At 42.2% G+C, this 23,217-nt stretch overlaps 1 protein-coding gene across 6 annotated transcripts in view; it reads right to left on the reverse strand.

The window, feature by feature from the left end:
- Window positions 1-579: 579 nt before the first annotated feature.
- The window catches only part of slc12a7b (solute carrier family 12 member 7b), a 100,040-nt gene continuing 77,402 nt past the window's right edge, over window positions 580-23,217 (reverse strand). For 2 of the 6 annotated variants that reach the window (XM_079489145.1, XM_079489148.1), the window contains exons 11-27: window positions 22,788-22,845; window positions 22,302-22,476; window positions 22,045-22,163; window positions 20,559-20,657; window positions 18,357-18,476; window positions 17,545-17,649; window positions 16,650-16,818; window positions 15,635-15,830; window positions 14,752-14,921; window positions 13,476-13,607; window positions 12,886-12,993; window positions 11,951-12,094; window positions 9,183-9,230; window positions 8,286-8,461; window positions 6,660-6,674; window positions 5,459-5,592; window positions 580-3,824 (exon numbers count right to left, since the gene is read on the reverse strand). In XM_079489145.1, coding sequence (XP_079345271.1) covers window positions 3,733-3,824; window positions 5,459-5,592; window positions 6,660-6,674; window positions 8,286-8,461; window positions 9,183-9,230; window positions 11,951-12,094; window positions 12,886-12,993; window positions 13,476-13,607; window positions 14,752-14,921; window positions 15,635-15,830; window positions 16,650-16,818; window positions 17,545-17,649; window positions 18,357-18,476; window positions 20,559-20,657; window positions 22,045-22,163; window positions 22,302-22,476; window positions 22,788-22,845 — 2,060 coding nt within the window. In that variant the 3' untranslated portion in view covers window positions 580-3,732. The remainder of the gene's footprint in view (window positions 3,825-5,458; window positions 5,593-6,659; window positions 6,675-8,285; window positions 8,462-9,182; window positions 9,231-11,950; window positions 12,095-12,885; window positions 12,994-13,475; window positions 13,608-14,751; window positions 14,922-15,634; window positions 15,831-16,649; window positions 16,819-17,544; window positions 17,650-18,356; window positions 18,477-20,558; window positions 20,658-22,044; window positions 22,164-22,301; window positions 22,477-22,787; window positions 22,846-23,217) is intronic. The other 4 variants (XM_079489147.1, XM_079489146.1, XM_079489149.1 and 1 more) reach the window with 4 other exon arrangements.

Consider the following 23,217-nt stretch of genomic DNA (forward strand, 5'->3'; position numbering starts at 1 on the left):
ACACGCACACCTTCTCCACTAAGGGCATGAGCACACCTAAGCAGCACAAAACGCGTCCTCCAGGCGTCTTTTCCAGGTTTTTAAACAGCTGGTGGATGGAAAATGAAGCTAGCTCGGCAAAAAAGCTTGCCGACGCTGCAATTTGCAGCCGCACGCAAGCTTCATTTTCCATCCACCAGCTGTCTAAAAACCAATAAGTGACACCAGCTTTAAGCTGCATCTTCGTGACACTGTAAATCATGCACATCATGACACACACACACACACACACACACACACCCACGTGCAGTCGTGCATGCAGTTCTGCTGTTTCTATCACAGACATGAGGCTTTTTACATTGGTTGTTCCATATAAAACATCGGTTCTGAACAGAGAAAAGATAGGATTGTACAAATATTTGTCTTCAACCAAGCCCCAGTCACACCTTGAGGTAGTTAACATTCCCCCACCCCCATTTTGAATTACGTAAACCCTGACGCATCCTACAGTATATAGAAATATTTAAATTGCCATTTAGTGAAGGTTTTATGCCGTTTATGTATTTTAATGTGACTGACTTCTCTGCTCAGTAACCAAACTTACATTTTCAAGAAAGTTTATTTAACTTTACACCTTCAAACGTTTAAAAATTTTTTTTTTAACTGGTTTCTTGTTACATGGACTCAAAGATTTCATCTTTAGTGGCTAAGATACAAAACAAAACCAGAATATTTTCAGTGATAAATAAAATAAGTCAGATAACCAATAATCTATTCTTTTTCTATCTAATCTATTTGTTTTGTATTGGTCGGGGATTTCAGTCTTAAAATATGCTGTGGTTCGGATTGTTTAGAAAAACAAAACAGATTTGAAAATATGTTGACTATAATTTTACACCCGCACATCATTCCATCCTGCCCTTCATTCAAATCACAAGACTCCCAGGCTACTAAAAAGTGACAGAGTAAAAGGAGATCAATGAGTCAAAGGATGAATGACAATGTTAATGTTTGAAACATATCGACCACAGTAGACTGTAGGCCGTGAAAACACAAGAAAACAGGGATGTCATCAGATTCTACAACAGAATGTTTCCCACAAACAGATTGTAGAAAGATTCATTTTTTCTTTTTATTACAAAATACTGCACAGCTAGGGGAAAAAGGTTGAACATAAACTGTGGAAGTACTGTACACAAGGAAGATGGTAACACAGGATGCCTCTCTTCCTTAAAAACCCCTGGTCACAACTACACTAAACGAGTCTTCTCCCTCTTGGCTCCCAAGCTGTGGAATGACTTCCTCCGCCCAGTCAAGAAGACTCCATTTCTTCTCGCCTCTTTTCAAGTCTCATTCATACTTCGTCGCACAACGATTATTGCGTGCCGAAAATAAGTCTTACAATCTTTTAGGTCCGAATTGATATATTCAGCATGCAACGCTATGGTCAATTAGCCATCAAACCCACCCTCCTCATTCCTTGTATCACTACTTGACGTACTTGTCCATTTGTTTGGTAGATTCTAGTTATACTATACATACTGTATGTACCATAGGTTGGTTACTAGCTTTTGTCAAGGCAAAAGCTAATGGGGATCCTAATAAACAATAAACAATTTAAATACATACTAAATATTGCTAGAACACAAATGCTAGTTTATGGCCCGTTTATGGCCTGTTCTCCTTCAGCCCTTTAATAGGCAACCTTCAGAAAGAAAAAAAGCAGACATTTTGTTGCCGTGGGGGCGGATTTGCATTATGAATTTGAGCTCTAATTATTGAACCATTTTAGAGTTTTGAGAATAGGCTCTGTGCATAACTGTAGTCCAGGGTGTCCAGATGGCACTGATCCCATTTCCTGTTCCGGTTCAGTTTCTCCTAGCTTTTTTAGCCATTGAGCCAAACCAAACTAAGCCCTGGGAAAATTAACCGGACAGGAAACGTGAATGCCACATTCTGCAAATGCGAACTGCCACTGTACACGGCGCCAATTGTGACAGGGCCGAGCTATGGCGACGTGAGTCACTTTGTGCTGTCACGACACACACTCTGGGCTAACACCAACGGTGCAATTTCTTTTTGGCACATTCTCCTACACGTATTCACAACAATAAACAATAACAATTAAGGATGTGTGGGGGCATGTGGGAGAGTGAAAGAAAAACATGATGAATAGAATCAATTACTGTCTTGAGTTAATTTTCCCTTCTTATGACCGCTTCTGTCAATCAGCCCTCTGGTAATGATGTCAGCAGCAGCATGGCGACCCGAGCCCACTCATGCTTTTCTAAGTACCCAAAGCGCTTTAATTTATGGATTTAGTATGGAGGAAACAATGAGCCAATATTTAGTTTCTCCTAATGTGACAAACAATGATCCAACCAATGACAGGTCTCTACTCTACCATCCTAACTAGAGCACGACCGGTGGCAGATCAATTTGAAAAACTGATTCAAAAACTGAATTGCTCACAACAACGTACGAGCAACAAATAAAAACAAAACACAAATTACTTTTTGATTAAACACAAACCGAACTTTATTTAACCACATAAGCCCTATATAAAAAAACAGCAGACCTACAAGCTCGCAGCACGTTGCGGGGCATGGTAAGCTTGTACATCCGTTACTTTTGAAACTTTTGAAATTTTTAACCTGCCCAAAATATGGATGCCAGGTTAAAAGTGGTTAAAATTGGGGGACCTCGGCTGCATAAATGCAACACCGTTGTCGTAAAAAAGAAAAAGGGCAAATATTAGCCCCATGTATCAGTCAGACAGATACTCGGGCTTGGGCTCTAAGCTGTTCCAGCGTACCCTCTCTACCCTAACTGTATGTGAAGGGGACAGTATCTATTGCACATTCAAAATCCAACATTGGACATTCCATCACCGATCAATGTAAATAGCTCAACAAAATGTGATGTTCACAAACATGGACAGAGCCACTCTTCTAGCGACCTGCACTCAACAATGACCAAGAAGTGACAACATTAGCAACATATGCTGTAATAACAAGTTCCAAAGAAACCCTCAACAATCTACAGCCATATAAACGTAGTTGCTTCATTCAACTCCTAATCAGACTGTATATAGTTCACAGAGAAGCGCTGATATTATGTGCTTGTAAATTGTTTCAAACGTATATGGCAAATTCTGAAACTCTTCTTCAAAAGTTATCTGGAGCAAGCCTTCCCCTCCATTGTAAAAAAAAAAAACGATTTAAAATGATTTGTTGTTGCCATCTGAGTGACTGTGTATGCAATTTTCCCCTCAGTTCTGACATACTACTTTGCATCCCAATTCAGACAGGAAAACAAACAGGAAAGACTACAAACAGCACACTTTCAACTTCTTTGCTTAATGTTACACAAGAATCAATACGTCGACGAGACCAACACAAGAAGAGGGAAAGAATACGAAAATATATAATACAACATTTTGAACAGTAAATGAAAAGTATAAAGTGTCTCTATGCTCTCTCTTCCAGTTGGCAGGGGTACGGAAGCCTGGCGTGGACACACAGCGTGCTCTCTTGCTCACTTGGGCGCAGAGTTGGTGTTAAAACGCACAGCCGTTTTCCTCCCTTTCGAGGTCATAAATGCCTCCTGTCCAATCACAAGTCTTCCAACAATTGCTCCCTCAAAACAACAACAATTAGGCTTCTTCCCCGAAAATGCCCGGTAACTGGGATCCATGGCGATGGCCCGTGTGTGCAGGGTGGGGCACCAGTGTGTGTGTTTGTTTTTCCTTTCCTAAGAGTAGATGGTAATGACCTCACGGCCACCACCGCGGACCAAGAGGACCCGGTTGAGGCCCTCGAGAAGAACCTCCAGGAACTCCATATCTGAGAAGAGAGGAAGTCAAGGAAAGGACAAACACACAGAGAGACTGTACCAGAATAGGCAACGACAACGGAGAGATGGAATAAACTGATGTTGAGCATCGGTTGAGAACCTGTATCAGCAGGCACGCAAATCCAGCAAAAGGCTAGCAGGGGAGGGGACACAACATGCGCGGTACATCGTCATTATTTATCATTACTATCAATGCTGCATTGTCTGAAGGAAGCTGAACAATACCTGCACAAAGATGTAACCTTGAAGTTTCGTTACATTATATTAACATTCACTGCCAGGATTAAATGATACGCACATAGCTTGCAGAGTTAGTTCAGTCAGATATACTCGAGGGGCTCAAGTTCTGTTTCTCCCATGCAATGGGCTATATGGCCCATGCAATGGGCTATATGCATACACGTCATTTTGGAAATAACTTGGGCCCTTTCCCTACTTCCTTCACAGGTGTTACCGATGATACTAATTGAGGCTCTGTTCCATTCTGGTTATGCAAGACCCACATGTAATTTGCTGACGTGGCAATCAGCTGAGCAATTGGGTCTGGATTCTTCCTGCATTCCTTCCTCTGCATGTGTGCTCCTGGTGTTATGCACTGTTTGCTCCCACCGCCACCGGTGGGCTCTGCGATTCTGTTCCCCCATGGGGGGTTGTTCTATCTATCTCCCTGCTCTTAATGGTTAATGATGGTTGTATAATTGTGCAGAGCAGGGAGAAAAATATAGCCGAGCTGAACACCAAGATAAAATCTTATATGCACACTTGTATTCTCATTCAATAATAAATATTTGTTCAATCTATTCGTGAATTATCTGACTGAAATTAATTTATAAGCCCCCACTGCCAGGTGTATTTTCGATCATCTGTAGACGTGTGTGGGGCCACCGGCCCACCGTGTCTTACTATGTAAAAAAGAATCACACCCGTGTGAACTGAGTGGTGCAAGGTCTTATATAGCCTGATCAGCTGTGGTCTGACGTAATGTCAGTGACCATAGTAACCATGCTCATTCTTTTGAGGGACAGGTACACAAACACACACACACACACGGGTACTAACAAAGCCAGTTGTTGGAGTGGTTTGCACCACTCAATAGGAGTGGTTTACACCACTCAAAAATGGGGTCGACCGTGTACGGGAGGATCTCTTAACGCTGGGCGAAAAACAAAGTGACCGCAATAATAATCCACTCCATTCTCTACGGTGGACGTTAACATTGATTGACCCGGATGTAGATCAAAATGTGAATAGCCGGAAGTGGCCTAGCGGGAACCGGATACGGTGTTTCAGGGGTGGGACAAGAGAGAGGACTTGATTAAACGACGATAAAACAATAGCTAGTTACTCCTAAATAACCTTTGGCTGGGTCATGTGACATGCACATGGACATGTGACATGGGGGGGGGGGGGCATGATTGACGCCCATGAGTATCAGTACTGTGCAACGCGAGTGTCACAGACGTCACTCACCAGAGGGTGGAATAGGGTTTTCACCATACAGTACCATACTGAATAAAACAGCTATTGGCTACCGCCACAAAAGTCCCCTGCCCGGGCTCTGGGCAGGGCTCCCACGGGCACTGGCCCCCCGAGCACCGCTCTAGTATATATAAGTCAAGGATACAGTTCTCATCTCCTCCTCTGTTCCTGGGCGGTCCGGGCATGTTGAGTAGGACCAGGTGCGCTCCCTGGGACTTGTTGACGACCACTTCATTCAGCTTCACTGCCGTGTGCATCCGACGCACGTTTGTCTGGTTCCTAGTGGGACAGGTGGTGTTCAGAGACAACCCCGCCCAAATAACACATGTAGGTTAAACACCAACAGCTAAACCTAAACCCAAGCCTAGCTTTAGCCTTGATGTCATGATAGTTTCATTTTACATCATGGCCAGAGTGTAAAAAAGGGAAATTTCAATTTGTATGTAAAATTGAATGTTCTCTTTATCTTTACATGACTCTGTCCCAGTCTATGAGAGACTTGATGAAGTTGTAAATGGGAATTATAAGGAATATTTACATGATACATCACTTTAATACATTGGATATTTTTTTTAATCTTCCCTAAGATACCAACATTACTACAGTATTTTATTTTATTTCTAAAATACAAAATTCTGATGAGATAAAACGGCATTGGTAGATCATTGTAGATCATCATCAAGCATTTCAAACAAAGACTAACAACAGGTAATGATATACAGGCAATATTTTGAGGCGAAATAGATCCACAGGTAACACCAAGGATGCTTTTTCATTATACAACGTACATGATTGTCAGGCGGGGTTAATTTGTTTTAGTACTGTGGTTTGTCACCTATAATTTGTCAATCTGCCCAAAGTCCAGTACAATATTGACCTCCTTCATCACCACAAAATGTTAGCCCTCAATCACCCCACACACAGTAAAAAATATACGTAGAACAAGGCAACAAAATAACACATGATGTAAACAGCCACAAGCACAAAATTACAATGGGCGAAGAGAATGAGGTACATTAACAAAACTTCTGCTTTCCATTCTTCTGAAAACAAGTCATATTTTTCCATTTACAATGTATTGTTTGAAAGGTAGAATGACCAAGTATGGAAAGCACAAGTTTGGTCCTTACGTGCTACATAAATATTGGTAACAACATGGTAACAAGCAAATTAAACCAATGCTGGCTTCTATGGCATACATATGAAGGCGGGTACAGGCGGCGTATGCATACACACAAACATGCATGCCAACAAAAGCGCATTCTCATTCTCCCACCACAAACAATGACATACATACATAATATTACATACATACAGGCCTAGGAGCAAAGTTAAATGTGACTTACAGACTCTCCCATTCTCTAGAAGGAGGAAGACAGGACAGAACAACAGAAATAAGCTTAGATGCTTCTAGGACAGCGTTTCCAGCTCTCCGCCATACCACATGCCACCAACTGACCCCAAACAGCTCGTCATAAGGCCAAAAGGTGACCGCGGAAAGAGCGGGCATTGTGACGTGGAACTATTTGTGCATGGTGAGGTTTCACATTAAAATGGCTTCCATTTACTTGCCAGCTGAGAGAGATATAATTCTCCATAGATGTGTCAAATTGCTCTGTATATTACAGTATTTAATCAGTGTTTCCCAAATGGTACTCTGTACAATGTAGGCTACGTATTAATATGTTTTCACCCTTTCACCGCGTTCGCCTGACTCCACTGTTGATTGGAGTACAGAAATTAAATGACAGACCGCAATTTTATGTAATAGAATTAGCGTAGTAACCTGAAGGCTATACATAAAACTCAAATTCAAAATGGAAAACGATCACCGAGATATAATTTAACATTCTACAAGGAGCTCATTGGCCTGCCAGCGCGATTCTGGTTAAAAAAGTTGTACAATGGGCTCTATAAACACAGAATAACTCTTCCTACTTCCTTCACAGGTGTTACCAATGATGCTAATTAAGGCTCTGTTCTATTTAGTGTACAGTGGTTTTCAAACTTTTTAATAACTCAGAGTGGAAATAGACCTGTAAGGGTCCATTTGGTTGCATTTGTACACTCTCAGAGTTACAGACCCGTACGGTACGGGGCCATTTGGAACCCACTCAAGGACACTTTACACTGGTTTAGCAGTGTTTCCAGTGAGCCAACATGCACAATAGCAGCACCCTGACTCTGTTTACCAGAATGGAACAGAGCCTTAATTAGTATCATCGGTAACACCTGTGAATAGTTTAGAGTTTAGAGCCCATTGCGGGAGAAACAGAACTTTAAAACACACACAGGCGTATTGAATTAAGGTTTTCCGACTTGAGACAAACCAGTGATCACCACATACCGACACACTGTATGGACTGAGACGAGAGGCATGAGACGCTGTTAGGGGTCATTTATACTGAGCGGAAACAGCCGAACTTCAAGCCCACAACGCTTGCAGATGTGCCATTTTCGGTGAGCGACAACTACATATAAATCAGGCATTAGTCCAAACAGCGCACAGTGTGCGTGACTTCATTGTGGCACAGCCATGCACTGGCGCTGAAAAGGCCATATAATATTTATATAATATATAAAGTGTACACACATACATGTGAATGTAGTGCAGCCTGGAGGTGGGGGGTGTGTGGGTGTGTATGTACACACACATCCACACACACTATCACTCACTACACATGCACCATTCTAGAGCGCATGTTGTGATTTAAGATAATTCTGGTCACCAAGAAGCCACTACATCTACACCTTGGATACATTTTGCAAGTTAGTTAAACCACCATGTAAAACATAAAATTAAAAAAAATAAAAATGGTGCAAATGTCTCTGACAAGGGCACAAGGCACATGCAACCCTGCACCAGAGTTGCATGGTAAAATTAAATTATTACATTCCTACATATTATATTATTTAGATGGATTATTCACTTCAATAAATTGCTGTATAGCGGACCCCGAGTGTCAACTCACGGTTTCATGTTGAAGAGGTCACGTACGGCCACAGTGGCGTTGGCCTCGCGGTGGCGCTGGCGCTCATTGAAGAGCTTCTCCTTGGTCCAGGTCATGTGGACCCGGTCGGGGGTGGCCTCGGCCTTTTCGTTGAGCGTGGCGTGAGACGCTGTGTTCCTGTCATGGATGAGCTGGGCCTGGGTGAGAGAGACAAGAATGAGAAGACCAGAGGAGAAAGGAGGGAAAAAGAGAGAATGAGAGAGAGAAAGAGTGAGAGAGGACAGGTAGAGAAAGTGAGAGACAGAGAAGAGAAGGGCAACGAGATGGAGGAGAGAGTGACATGGGGGAGAGGAAAATTCACCAAAGATATTGGCAATAGAAAGACAGGAGGCAACTAGTGGGAAGGAGGTCAAACAAGGGTGATGAAGAGATGGAAGAACGGGGGTGAGCACAGGAGACATGGAGGTGGGAGGTACAGTGATGGAGGGAAAAAAGACTTATGGCCCTTTGTGTTGCTGAAAATAGCAGATCTACAAGCTCAGAGCTTCTCTGATGACCTGGTCGGAGATCTACTATGTTTGATGAATGTTCGCCCCCAGAATATGCTAGAGTTCAAGATTGGGTCGTGTAACATAGAAGAATAGAAAGTGAGAGAGAGCTGGGTTAGCATCAGAAATAAAGGTCAGGCTGCAGAAAGGGGAGAAAAAGGCTGTCAAAGAGATTGGCCAGTACCAAGTCAGTGAGTGAAGGAGAGTTCTTTTCTACAACGCGTGGGGGTGAGATCATGCTATTTGGAGTGACAGGAGTGATACAAACCCGGTTCAAGCAACCAACAAAAAGATAACAACCATGGTGCCACGATATACCCAAAGTGATAAACAAAACAAATGTTCTCCAGTTGGGTACTCTACTACTCACCCAACTGGGTAATTTCGCTGTAGTGTCAAGCACAAGGGTCTTTTCGTACTGTGGGAATGGGTGGGAATGATCCAAAGTGGAAGAATAATGGAATCAATGATTGTTCAAAGAACGATGACGATAAGTTGATATCATGGATCATGAATTCTCATGACGCTTTATGAGATGGAGCCCAGGTACTGCAAATAGTGTTTGACTGTACTCTGTTGCCGTTTATACATTCTGTCTAATAAACTATTCAATCTATCAATCAATATGTGCAGATCACAAGTGTATCTCATTTTTGTTTGCAACTATAAAGGTCAACCGGAAATATCCAACGTCAGTCGAAAAACATCATCACTCCTCAAAATGGACAGATGTGTGCCTGAGCAAGACACTTGACCCTTAACAGCTCTCATCTGAGCAGCCATCAGCTGGCTGAAGCTGCAACAGAATTTCCCACGGGACTAATTAAGGGCTAACTACTGTAAAACATATAAATCAAGGGTAACTCTGATCGTCAGTGACTATGGAGATGGGGATGAGAGGCAGGGCTGCTGGCAGTGGCGTGCACAGACATTTAGAGGGGCAGGTGCTCAAGTGGAAAAAAGGGCACTTTGTGCAGCGCGTGGAACCGGACGGTTGCCTTAATAGTGTGATATTTATAGATTGTGGGGCCTAAATAATATATTAGAAGCTTTTTATCAAGAATTGATCAATGTTACCATGGTCCACCATACTGTACAGTGTAACAAAAAAATCACACCCGTGTGAACTGAGTGGTGTAAGGTTTTATATAGCATGATCAGCTGTGGTCTGACGTAATGTCTGACGTAATGAAATAAGGTAAGGTATTATGTAGCCTGATCAGCTCTGATCTGACGTAATGAAATCACACCCGGATGTGATTTCACAACTGGCTTTTTCTGTGCAGAGAAAATGACCATGGTTGCTACGGTCATCCAGTTCACCCGGGTGTGATTTAATTACGTCAGAAATTATTTTGAACATAGCAACCATGCTCATTTTTTTCTGCACACAAAAGCCAGTTGTAGGAGTGGTTTACACCACTCAAAAAAGAAAAAATCACACCTGTGTGAACTGAGTGGTGTAAGGTTTTATATAGCATGATCAGCTGTGGTCTGACGTAATGTCTGACGTAATGAAATCACACCCGGATGTGATTTCACAACTGGCTCTTTTTGTGCAGAAAAAATGACCATGGTTGCTACGGTCATCCAGTTCACCCGGGTGTGATTTAATTACGTCAGAAATTATTTTGAACATAGCAACCATGCTCATTTTTTTCTGCACACAAAAGCCAGTTGTAGGAGTGGTTTACACCACTCAAAAATAAGTGTGTTTTTGTTTGTTTTTTCCGAAAGGGCACATTGCCAAAAGGGCAGGGGGTGCTCTAGCACCCCCTAGTGTCTATCTGTGCACGCCACTGGCTGCTGGTGAAGGGCTCTATGGGATTAAAGTGATGATGATGATGATTTGGGTGGGCCAGAACAGAAGGAACAAAGCAGAGTGGTCGGTATCGCCAAGTCTTAAATTGAGGTACAAGTTACCAGGGAGAATTGCGGGTGCAAATTAATTCTTCTCAACTGTCTCAACCTACTGAATGCACCAGTGACGTGCTGTTACAGTGTTCCTACAATTCTCAGTAGGTTACAGTTCACCCCTTTTCAGTCGACGATACCGTCCTCTCTTTTCTGTGTCCCAGCAGGTGTGCAATGAGCTGGTGCAGTGCTGGAGGGGTGGGGCATGCAATCCCAGGTTGTGACAGGCTGATGACTCTGCAGTAAGACGCGTCATGCTGCTTTTGGATCAGTTTAGTCTTTTTGATCGTATTGATGTCAGATGTAAAAGACAGACCTTCTTGGCCTCGTCAACCTTTTCCACGCAGTGATGTGGCAAAGGCCTAACTACGCTCGTCTATAACTGTCATAAACCCAACCCTGATACTGTTGGGTTTCACCGAGAGTATCTATCGGGACCAAGACGTAACTTCTTCGTTGAAACTAGTACTTAATCCTGATTTCATGTAAAGACTGATGGTCAGTTTTAATTTATACCAAACATCTCAGAATAGAGGTACTGCTGAAGGATCACTTAAATCCAAGTTAATCATTCATATAACTCCTAAATCACCACCCAGTAATACATGTTATGGTCCATGTTGTTTAGGACCGATGGTAATAAATTTGGATTTTATTGTCAACTGTTTTAACATGCTGACATGCCAAATGTATGCAATTTCTTCCTCTCAGCATCATCTTAAGTGTAAATAAAGGCTACAAAACATTTCAGACATCATGATCTTGAAAAAAGTAAACTGAACCTTGATGAGCATCATTACTAAATGGTTATGGTTACACTTATCGTTTCACTGCCATGCTTGAGGTCACAAAGATCAAATCCCTGTGTAACCTCACTTGCATTGACTGTTGGCTCTGTGTACTCACATCTATTTCATATCTGTGCGACTCCCCCCTCTCCCAATCCTCCTTCCTGTCTGTACATTGGCCAAATGCAACTTTTGTGGGTTGCTTATGCACAGCGAGTCATTATAAAAGGAATACAATGGTTGTAAATTCCTTCCTTACTTGCATGTCTACTTTGCAGATCTCAATTGTGAGCATGATTGGATTTCAACAGTAAGTGTAACCACAGCCAGACTAGAGACACTACTTGGTGAAGACAAGTGCATTCCTTCTACTGTGATGTGCATTCATTCCATCTACGTGATGGGAGGTGGAGGAGGGACTGAACACTCTCGCTACCTCATCCTCCTGTGATTCCTGTTCCACCTCCATCGGGGAGGGTTGTCGGCTGGGGCTCAAGGCCTCGGCGCCGGCGCCGGCCTGAGCGCCAGCTTGGTTCTTCCTCCGGATCGAGCTACGTGATTCGTCAGTGATACTCTGAATCTGCACCGAGGGAGGGCACGGCCCAGCCAGAGCAGCATTGGCAGATGAACAGGAAAAGCGGCCAGTTGTCACAATGCACAGTAGGGTGCCCAAACAATACCCATATATACTGAGAATCCCCATACAGCATTTACCCAGAGAATACCCCCGTTATATATATATATATATATATATAAATATATATATATATACATATACATATATATATATACACATACACACACACACACACACACACACACACACACTCTGTATATATACTGTATATATATATATATATAACCCAGAGAATACCGTACATACAGTATTGCATATACCCAGAAAATACCGATACAGTATATCAGTGGTGGAAATATGAATTGTTTTTACGAAAGTAAGTAAGTAAATAAATACTCTGTTACAAGTAAAAGTCCAGAATTCTAAATAGACTTGAGTAAAAGTACAAAGCTATTGGCTTCAAAAGATACATACTGTATGTACTAAAAGTACTCATCATGCACAATATAATATCCCATTTCACACATGTTCCAAATGTAAAGAAATCCTTCCACTTCAGCCATGGCCATTTTCAAAAGAATTGTATTGGAGTAAAAGTACTATATTTGCCCCTGAGATGTAGTGGAGTAGAAGTAAAAGTATTGACAATTGGAAATACTCCAGTATAGTCCAAATACGTCAAAATTGTACTTATGTACTTTACACCACTGCAGTATATTCCCAGAGAATACCAATATATACTCACTAATACCCATACACTGTACCCAGATAATAGTCATTCTGGTGTGTGTTACCTCTCTCTCGCGCTCCGTCCTAGACAGCATCATCTGTTTGAGCATCTGAGACCTTTGCTCCATCACAAGTGTCTTCTCATAGGTGAAGGCTGAGATGTCACTGTCGTGCTATGAAAGAGGCAAGAGAAACGTCTCAATTAATATACAGGAACACTGCTAAAACAGGTGCTTAAAAAAAACAGAAGCAAAAAAGCACAAGTAGTCTTTTTACGCTTTTTATTTGACTCATCTCCTTTATCCTTTAATATTAATTTAAACCACCATCTTTGGAGCTATAGGCATTTTCTTGTGTAGCATGGATATCCTGTTATCTGTATTGTACTGTATTGCATGCATGTTCAGCAAAGCATTTGCATCTTCTGCGACTCACTTGTAAAAGAGACTTTGTTTCAATGTCTCAAAAAATTTAAATTGCCTTTTTTTTTAAACCTCCAAATCACCCGAGAGTTCCTACTTAAATGTTTAGAAAATGTCTTTGATATTTTCCAATATCTGATCCAGTGTTTCTGACTGATCTCAGCCTCATTGCAGTACAGCACAGTCAGATCTGGGGCTGGCCAATAGCTACACTTCACATGGTGGGGTCATACCATCTCCACCACCTCCACCTCTGCGTCCAGTCGGAGGTGGTAAAGGAACATCTGGAGGTCCTTCTTCATTTGGATGGAGTTGTCGTCCATCTGGGCCACAGTGAAGATGCGCATCTTGCACTTCCTCCACACCTGGACAGGAAAGGAAGACAAGAGGTTAGTTTGTTGGTTTGAAAGGAGAAAAGAGTGAATGAATGGTCAGGTTGGCAGGTAAGAGACAGAAGAAATGGGAAGGAGAATCAGAAGCAACATTGTCACGTCACACGTTTACAGGTGTAAAGTAGAGTGGGAAATTTTTTTAAAATCTTTTTTGGAGTGAGCTCCATCATTTGTAGTTCTCATACGAGAGAAGATAGAGCAGGAGCGGTAGGAAGAAGGACACAGGGCAAATAATCAAAGATATACAGTACAGTACATATATTCAGATATGTATAGTAGTGTGTATAGTAGCAGGTAGTAGCAGCATGATGTTTAGAACATTAGCATTATATGCAGGTCTGTGCATGTCCTTTTTAGGAACATTAGCGTCATATGCAGGTGTATACAGTACAACTTTTAAGGCTAGATTAAAGAAAGTAGTAGCAGGTAGGCACAGTGATCTGAACCCTATTCTGGCCATGACAACAGGTGAACATTTGTCAAAAATATCAGATCTACAACCTCACAACTTTACATCCATTTTCTTTTTCCTTTATCCCCCATCCTTTTCTTTTCCTCTTTGTTAATGATTTTGTAACTTATTTTTTCATCTTTAACCACTTGAACCATAGCGATCGGTCAACAAAGTATATGGGGTTGAAGTGGTTAAGCGATTTTGACCTGGGAACGATTCTACAAATGTCTTCTAAATGTCTTTCTGAAAAACCCATGTTTCTGTTAGTTGTTCTCAAACATTGTCATGTCAAGGACCCCTAAGATCATATGTAATTGGCCGCCGACCCCCATCTGAAAATATGTTGTTCCAGGGACCCCCGGCCCCTCCAGAAGCAAAGATTTGAGTTAAAAACGTTCGCTCTGAAAGAATATATATATTCAAAGATCTGCGCCACATTTTCACGTTTAAAAAAAAATAGCAGACCTCGGAGCCAGAAGCTAAACCAGAAGCTCGTAGCGCGGCACTCTGTGCCGCGCTACGAGCTTGTAGATCTGCTATTTTTCAATAGCTAAAGTACAACATAATGCTTGAAACACCAAAAGGTGTTCCCACCCAAAATGTGTTAAAGTGGATGCAAGACTACAGAAACACACATACACTGGCACTGCCATGCCTACCAACCTTGTGCTGTCGGAGCAGGAAGGGCAGCAGCATCAGCATGCCTCCATCATGGACCACCCACCACACGTCGATGGTGCCCTCCCCCAGGCGCTCCTGGCTGGTGGGGAAACTGTCCACGTTCTTGGCCACCATCAAGGCCTGATGGGCCGCCGTGGATTCACGCACCGTCTCTGAAAGGAGGCAGAAACGTATGAGCAAACAGCGTCATGTAGGTCATTGTATAGTTAGTTAAATGTTCCAATTCATTATTTTGTCTCATCTCACCCCATCCCATTTAACACCTTGAGGGCTCAGGCCTATTTAATCCATTAATAAAATGTGCCCATCATTTATAGCGCCCGGAAGTTGTTGTGAATGTCTGTGTAGCAGCTAACAATAGCCACAACACTCAACAACGGCAGGTAAGAATAAATCTATCGCGACTAGCGACTGGACCGCAGAGCGCCGTCTAACACAGGATCTTTTTTCATAATTAGACGGGATGATTTAGATCGCGAGTTATGAACGTTTTAAGATTTTCGTTTTCGTCCGCTAAACAGGCAGGGAACATTTTCGATGACGTGTCACTGTTGTGCAACACCGAGGATTGGGCAACAAGCGTTCCTAGGCTGTGGAGCGATGCGACCGGTTTTGATATCATTAATCTCCGTCCTATTTATCAATCTCCGTCTCGGGCAACTGACCGTGCACTTGAACTTGACGGTGATCTCTGTCTGGGGCCCTTAAACTGTTAACCACATGACCTCTAGCCTTCCTATTCTGGGCATGACATAATAGGCAAAAATTCCACTGAAATAGCAGGTAAACATTCCACGGAAATAGGCGATCACAGCAATGTGACCATCTCATGTCATCCCAGTATTATTCATGTGGTTTCAAGTACCAATGAAGTTCTTCCAGGACGCCGGGTCGTTGGACTGCTTCCAGGTGCCGGGCCAGGCCATCAGGACAGTGTTGTGCTTCATGCCTCCCAGCCCGGCTGTCTGGATGAGGTGGGAGAAGCCGTCTCGCAGGTTGGACGACACCACGACTTGGGAGAAACCCTTGGTACGCTCTGCCGTCATGGTCGTCTTGATGTTCTAGAGGGATGGCGGAAAATTAGATGATACTTTATTTGTTTAATTGAGAGGGACGGCAGCATGTATTCATGGAGTTAGCAAGAATGCTAATTTACTTTCTCAGTCCCTGATATACAACACTGATTGATTGATTGATTGAATACTTTATTAACAGTTCGCAAATGGTACAAATAATACAGTGGTACGATTATACAATGGTGCTGCTAAAAGGATAACACAAAAGAGCGTGTTTCCATTGTGGTTCTGTGTATTCAATTCACAAAATACTGCAGAACATACGATGATGATGAGTGAGAGAAGGTCATTGAGAACAAAGGAAATCTAAATCTAAAAATGTACATTCAGCATTCATAAATATCCCTCTAAGTACACCAAATAACGATTCATAAAAATAGAAATAAAGATTCACAGTAATGGATTGAGGCAATGTCTGTGAGTTGCTCTGTAATCCCGAATACCAGCTCTGTTGCTTATGGGATTGTTCGTGGGATTCAAGTAAATCCACTGAATGAAATTGCTTTTGAGGACATGGCCAAAATCACCCGGCTTAATGCCCTGCATATATTCCCTATGCCAGCAGGTGGCAGCACAACGCTTAATTTGCAGTGTGTGTTATACCATTTAGGTCATGACATACAGGAAATGTATAGTAGTATGCTGGTACAATACATCATTTAACACTATTTTTGTTCATTAGGGCACATTATGTTGTATAACAAAACAAACCTGAATGGACGGCCAGAATAGGACTGGTGACATCAGCTTGTATGTGGGCCTGCATACATGCGTGTATTTGTAAAGTGTGCATGGTCTCTGTACCTGCTCAGCCTTCTTGGCCTCTGCTTCCTTGGTGAGATAAGTTCCTTCCAGGACGTGCCCAACAATAGTCAGGCCTTTCCCTGCCTTCAACTGCGTGGTTAAGGAAAGCAGGCGAGGGTGTTTCACAACCTGATCCGAGTCCACGTTAACTAGCACCAACAGCTGAGGCCTGGACACATGAGTGGAGAGGAGAGGTTTGTATATGACTGTTCTCTCGACATGGCGCAGACAAGGACAACTGGACACTTCAATGTGAATGCCTTGGCCAGGACTTAATGAAATATTCCTGGTAAAAAATAAACTTGAATAAAGCAATACTTTTATTCCACACCTTTTGTTTTAATGAATGGTCTGTGGACTATTATTTTCTTTGTATTATTTGTTTTTTTATTAAAATGTCTGATGCAACTGGGCCGTGGCTCAGCGGTCCAGGCACCTTGGCTGGCAATCCAGTCTGGCAGTGTGCCGCGTCAGCCTACTGTCTGTCCCTCCATAAAAAATATAAAATAAAGCTGAAAGCCACAAAAAAAAAAACATATAAAAAAATAAAAATAAAAGTCTGATGCAATGGAACTCGACACACACATGCACCTACTGTGTGAACATTATTAGGGCACATGTGCACAAGCGTACACCCACACCCCATTAAAACCAAGCGTTAACCCGGAACCCATATTTTTACTTTGACCAACAGGGCTCTGTTCTTGGACTCTATCGTTTCCCCCTCTACACCAAATCCATTTCTGGAAAACAGCCAATCTGCAAGCTCTAATTGTTGTGAGCTTGTAGATCATCTATTTTTGCCAAATATTTGCCTATGAAGACATTCCCAGAACAAGGATGGTAGGGTTTATGATGTGGTTAAGATCTATTCTTGCAATACGTGCATACATACCTCCAGTTCTTGGTGTGTGGTGGCGAGTCCTCAAGGCGAATAAGAGCATAGCGTGCAGCATTGAGAGACAGACCGTTGATCCCATCTCCCCACTCCTTCTCTGCCCTAATGACAACATAACACAATCACATCAGTGGTGGAAAGTAACCAAGTACATTTACTTAAGTACTGTACCAATTTCCAATACTTTCACTTCTACTCCACTACATCTCAGAGCCAAAAATTTTACTTTTACTCCACTACAATTATTTGAAAACGTTAAGTTACTTTAAGTATTTTGAGCTTGTATATCGTCTATTTTCAGAAGATTTTGCACACATTTTGAACTTGTGAAATGGGACATTCTGCAATATGAGTACTTTTACTTATTTAAATACATTTTGACGCCGATACTTTTGTACTTTTACTTGAGTACATTTTTAATACGGGACTTCTACTTGTACTGCAAGTCTATATTGCAGAATTTATACTTTTACTTGAGTACCGTACTTTTTTCACCACTGCACAATATACAGAAAACAGAAAGGACAAAATAACAATTACATCCAAACTCTCATAGATTATGTTTGAGGATTAAACTTTATTACTAAAGTTCCACGGATGAATTTTTCCTCACTTTGATAAAAAAATCACACCCGTGTGAACTGAGTGGTGTAAGGTCTTATACCACCAGCTGTGGTCTGACGTAATGTCAGTGACCATAGTAACCATGCTCACCCGTACAGGCACAAACACACACAGGTACTAACAAAGCCAGTTGTTGGAGTGGTTTGCACCACTCAAAAACAGAAATACAAAGTTCTTGTCCTCACCCTCTGTATTCGATGTACTTATAGATGCAGCCTGCGATCACCATGGCGACAATGGCATAGTACCACGAGCAGATGAACATGAGAGCAAGGCACAAGCTCATTCCCAGGAAAGACAGAGCCCTGTAAGAACACACCATAATAAACAAAAGCATCATAAACAAAAGCTTTCAGATTTCAACACCACGCTGGTAAGGTGTTTCCCAACAGCCAGGGACGGAGACGGAGATCGAGAGCCAACACTGAGGCGTTTACTGTACAGGTGGTGGAAACAGTTAAAGCCACAGATAATGGAATGCATTGTCCTTTACCTTCATTGCGTATCTAATCCCGACAAAAACTGTGAGTGCGTGCGAGTGTGAATGTGAGTGTGTGTGTGTGTCTCGCTACAGGTTTGCAGTAGACCAAAACGACCGGGTTAATGTTGGCGAACATGCGTTAAGGTTGAGACCGTGCTGCTACATGCTTGCGGTTATGAGTATGAGGAGGCTTGTCGTCTGACATGTAATGTAACACATGCCATAGTGTGGACTGACCGCTGGCGCCCTATCGGCGCCACAATCCTGCACCGTGCTTCTATGCCAGGTAATGCTCAGAGGGGCAGCATTGTTACGTGTTAACAGCAAACACCTTGTGTAGTCCTTGTTGCAGGGACAGGAATAGGAAACCAACTGTATCAATCGATTTGCTTTTGTCCAGCCAAGTTCTTTATAGTAGCGAGTGCAAGAGGTTTTAGTGTGCTCCGAGTATTTGTCTACGTACGCAAGCCTACACAGTACGTACACTACAGTGCATTGTGTGTATAATGTGACAGCCTCAATGCTTTATCATTCTCTTTAGAAACATTTAATGCATATAACAACTCCTTTGAAGTGGGCCACTGCATTTAAAAGAAAACGTTTATTACTGTGTGGACTTCTGCATTTGAAATGTACTTTGTTTGAAAGAAATGTAAATCTCTTTCCCTCTGTATACAGTAGAGAGGTGGAGAGAGACAGATAGAAAGTCTATTAGTCTAATGTCTGAACTAACATACGTTACAGTGCCCAAGTAAATTTGTACTATTACTGTTGAATTCCCATACATTAAACATGCATACAGTACTGTAAATAGAGAATGCATATTTTTATAATTCCTACGATATTGCTTTGCTTTATGGTACAGTACATATGGTTCATTCTACAATGCATTGTGAGCTTGTAGATCATATAAAGAATGAAAAGATAAACCGAAAAATCTATTTATTTTTTTCATGTTCGAATTTCGTGCCATCAAACAAAGCTACATTTATATAAAAAACTAAACAAATAATCCATTCATTTTAAAACTAGACTTTAAGGTATTGGTCTATCCATTCATCAACATTTCAGTCTGATATTTAGTTTTCCACATGTAGTTCAATTTCATATTGTTCATATTCCAAACTTGTAACTTAATACTAATACTAATACTAGATTTCATAATAGCAAATACACAGAGTGACCCTAGTCTGACCTAAAGCAGAGCCAATATTTGACTTTTTAGCCATTATGCAATATGTTTTTCCCCTCACAAACAAATCACAAAACAGCTGGCATCATCTTTAAAGCAATAATCCCCATTTTATACTTCATCGTATGACTGTCTCACAAAAACAGTCCATCTAGAACAGCCCTCACATCGCAAAGAGTTGTGAGCTTGTACAGCTGCCATTCAAACAATGTAGATATGGTATCCGAACGTAATTAGCCCTTCACTAAGTCCCTCCCCAAACCAGCCTTGTCCAATAGGCACGTTAGCAGCGAAGAAAGCTTGACATGCATAGCAACCGTTGCTAAACTATTTGGATTGGCATTGGACAATCGCTTTTTAGTGAAGGGCAAATTCCAACGGAGCATTAGTCCGACATGCGGGAACAGCGGTCGGACTAGCGCTCGAACAGGTGCTGCTCCCATGGTGCTGTTATGGTTAGGTTAGGGAACAGGTGCTGCTCCCGTGGTGCGGTTATGGTTAGGTTAGGGATAGAGGTAGGTTGTCGGTCTAATGACCGTCGGACCAAAACACGTGTCGGAACTTAGTACTGCACCCGTAGACATTTCAAAAAGTATTCGGAAAATGTTCAACCTGTGATGAAAAGTGCCAGGTTGAAAGTGGCCAAAAAGTTGTGTATGTCTGCGACCCACCAGTGGTAGCATCTGAAGCATAGTGTTAGTGTATTGCACCCACCAGTGGTAGTAGCGGAAGCGGGGTCTCCAGTTGGGCGTGCGGAGCAGGGTCTGAACAGCACAGGCCAGGTTGACAAACAGGTAACACATCAGGAAGAACCTGGACAGACAGAACAACAGAACAGCTGGCCAATGAGAGACTGGGCATTACGCAAACCAATGCACTGCTCATATCTTAGATATCAGCATCAGCACCGCAGTGACATCACATATATACTGTATATACACAGTAACAGGCAAAAAAAAAGCCTACCCATCAACTGTATTTCCGAGTATAAATAAAGGTGATGATGAAGATAATTTTCTCAAACTAAAACCCGATATCAAGAGGCACTAAGTAACTAAATCCAAGCGAGGTAGACATTTTGAAACATTGAATGAAGTTTGACTTCTTTAATAAAAAGGCAAAAAGCTTTATGCTATAACAGCTAAGGTGTGCTAAACAGATTATCAAAATCAATATTGTATAGTTTAAAAGAAAATGGTGTTCGCTAGTTCTGACTATTGGCCAGAACTTAAATAATTATTAATTTATTATAATTATTTCTCTGAATGGGTATCAGTGGTGAAAATGTGGCGAGAATCTATAAACCCAAGCTGTATATAAGAATACTAGTTAAAACACAACGATAGTGTTACACAATGGGCTAGGGTGTGAGAGTACAGAGAGAGCCCAAAGCAGATGGAATGTCAGGCGTTAGTGAATAGACTTCCGTTGTTTGTAGTTTGTCGTTTCTAAGGAACCTTGGGCAATATTCCTGAAACTGCTCCCATGACAACAACAACAATGAGAATATAATGGGATGACTGGGTTTCTTCCATGGATGGAATCCCTCGTTATACCGGTAACCACATTAACCCCTTGAACTAAATATGTACAACTTCTTAACAGGAAATGTCTTTGGTAAATCTGGACTGTAATATGTACTGGGTGCTTTGATGTGTTGTCCTCTGGAATCGTACGTTATCTGTGTCTATTGTCTTGTCTGTCGCTGTGCAATTTGGACACAAATATTTATTTTGGGGCTTTGTTGTGGTGTCATGTCTTTTGTTTTATGTGCATATTGCGTCTAGTCTGCCAAGGCAAACTATTTAAAAGATACATTTCCTGTGCAGATGAGACAATAAGGTTTATGTTATCGTACATTTGAGACTGCCATTCCTTGTGTGAATAAAATGTCATTTCTTCTAACAACTGCGGCGTTGGAAGTCATCTCCCTGCTCTTCTATTGAGACGTTTCGATCCCGTGTTCAGGTAAGACAAGCGGTACTGACTGAAGCTCAAAGTACAATATCTCCCCTGCTCAAGCGGGTGTTCAGTCTTATCTCAGAAGTAAATAAAACACTTTGTCTATGTGGGAGATACAAATCTTACGGATTACGGCCTCAAGTTCTAGACACTTGCTAAAGATGTGGTATAAAAACTAGCTGCTAGTTTAGGTTCATCCGCTGGTGGAAAGACTAGACGTCATAGGCGTGTTACTGACATGGAGAGGATGGGAGCCACTGCATCCAGGGAGGCGATGAGGATGCCAATCTCACAGATTCCTCCGGTCAACAGCAGCGCCCAGGTGGGCTCTCCATTAGCTTTACCATGGCCAAACACCTAACACACATGCACACACACACACACACACGCACCAAAGCAAGCACAGATACAGATTTAGAAGCAGCACAATATGTGTGTGCGTGCGTGCGTGCGTGCGTGCGTGCGTGTGTGCGTGTGTGTTGGTGTGCGTCTGACCTGTAGGAACGGCACTATGCCATCTCGTGCGATGGCCTGCAGCAGACGTGGGGCTCCGGTCAAACTCTGAAGCCCCGCCCCACAGCAGGAGAAAAAGGAGCCAATCACAATAACCCACGGTGAGGGCCAGGACAGTGTGCCAATCACAAGGTTTCCATTCACAGAGTCACCAAACCTGGAACACGAACACACCAATTACACTGTATGCCCAATGACTTACTGTAATACATGAAAGCACAAACAGTTACTGTATTTCTACGTCTAGATTCTGCAGGAAACTCACCGTTCTGTAATACAGACAAATCACGTTTCACTTTAACACACCGTCAAACCACTTATAATGCTTAGATACTTGTCCATTGAATCCATTGAAAAGCCAGTAAAGGGGCTGCAGTCATTCATCGAGGTATTCTACTTATATCAGCCTGAATTTGTAGTCAAGTAATCATATATATTATTGGTTATGTTATGTCAAACAACTCTTACTTGTCTCGGAGCACAACACCCTCAATGCAGGCACCAAACGCCACAACAGAGGTGACATCTGTGAAAACACTGCTCAGGAAAACAACCATGAGAGAGAGCAGCGAGTTAGACAGGACTTTTCCTTTCTTCCAGTTGGCATACTGATGTACAATCATTTTTGAGAGAGCAGTGAGTTAGAGTGTTAGACAGGACTTTTCCTTTTTTCCCAGTTGGCATACTGGTTTACAATCATTTTTAACCACTTCGTTGACTGGGGTTTCCCAGAGGTCTATCCTTGGGCCCTGTCCTTGTCCTCGTCAGGTCTACACCAATCTCTTCGCTCAATGTCCGTCTATTATGACCCGACCAGAATAGGGATATTCGGGTGGTTAAATACAAGGAGAAAGGAAATGTGTTCATTCCTGCTAAAAGTGGATCTAGCTACTGAAAT

This window comes from Electrona antarctica (assembly GCF_951216825.1).
Source record: "Electrona antarctica genome assembly, chromosome: 20".
Lineage (NCBI taxonomy): Eukaryota > Metazoa > Chordata > Actinopteri > Myctophiformes > Myctophidae > Electrona > Electrona antarctica.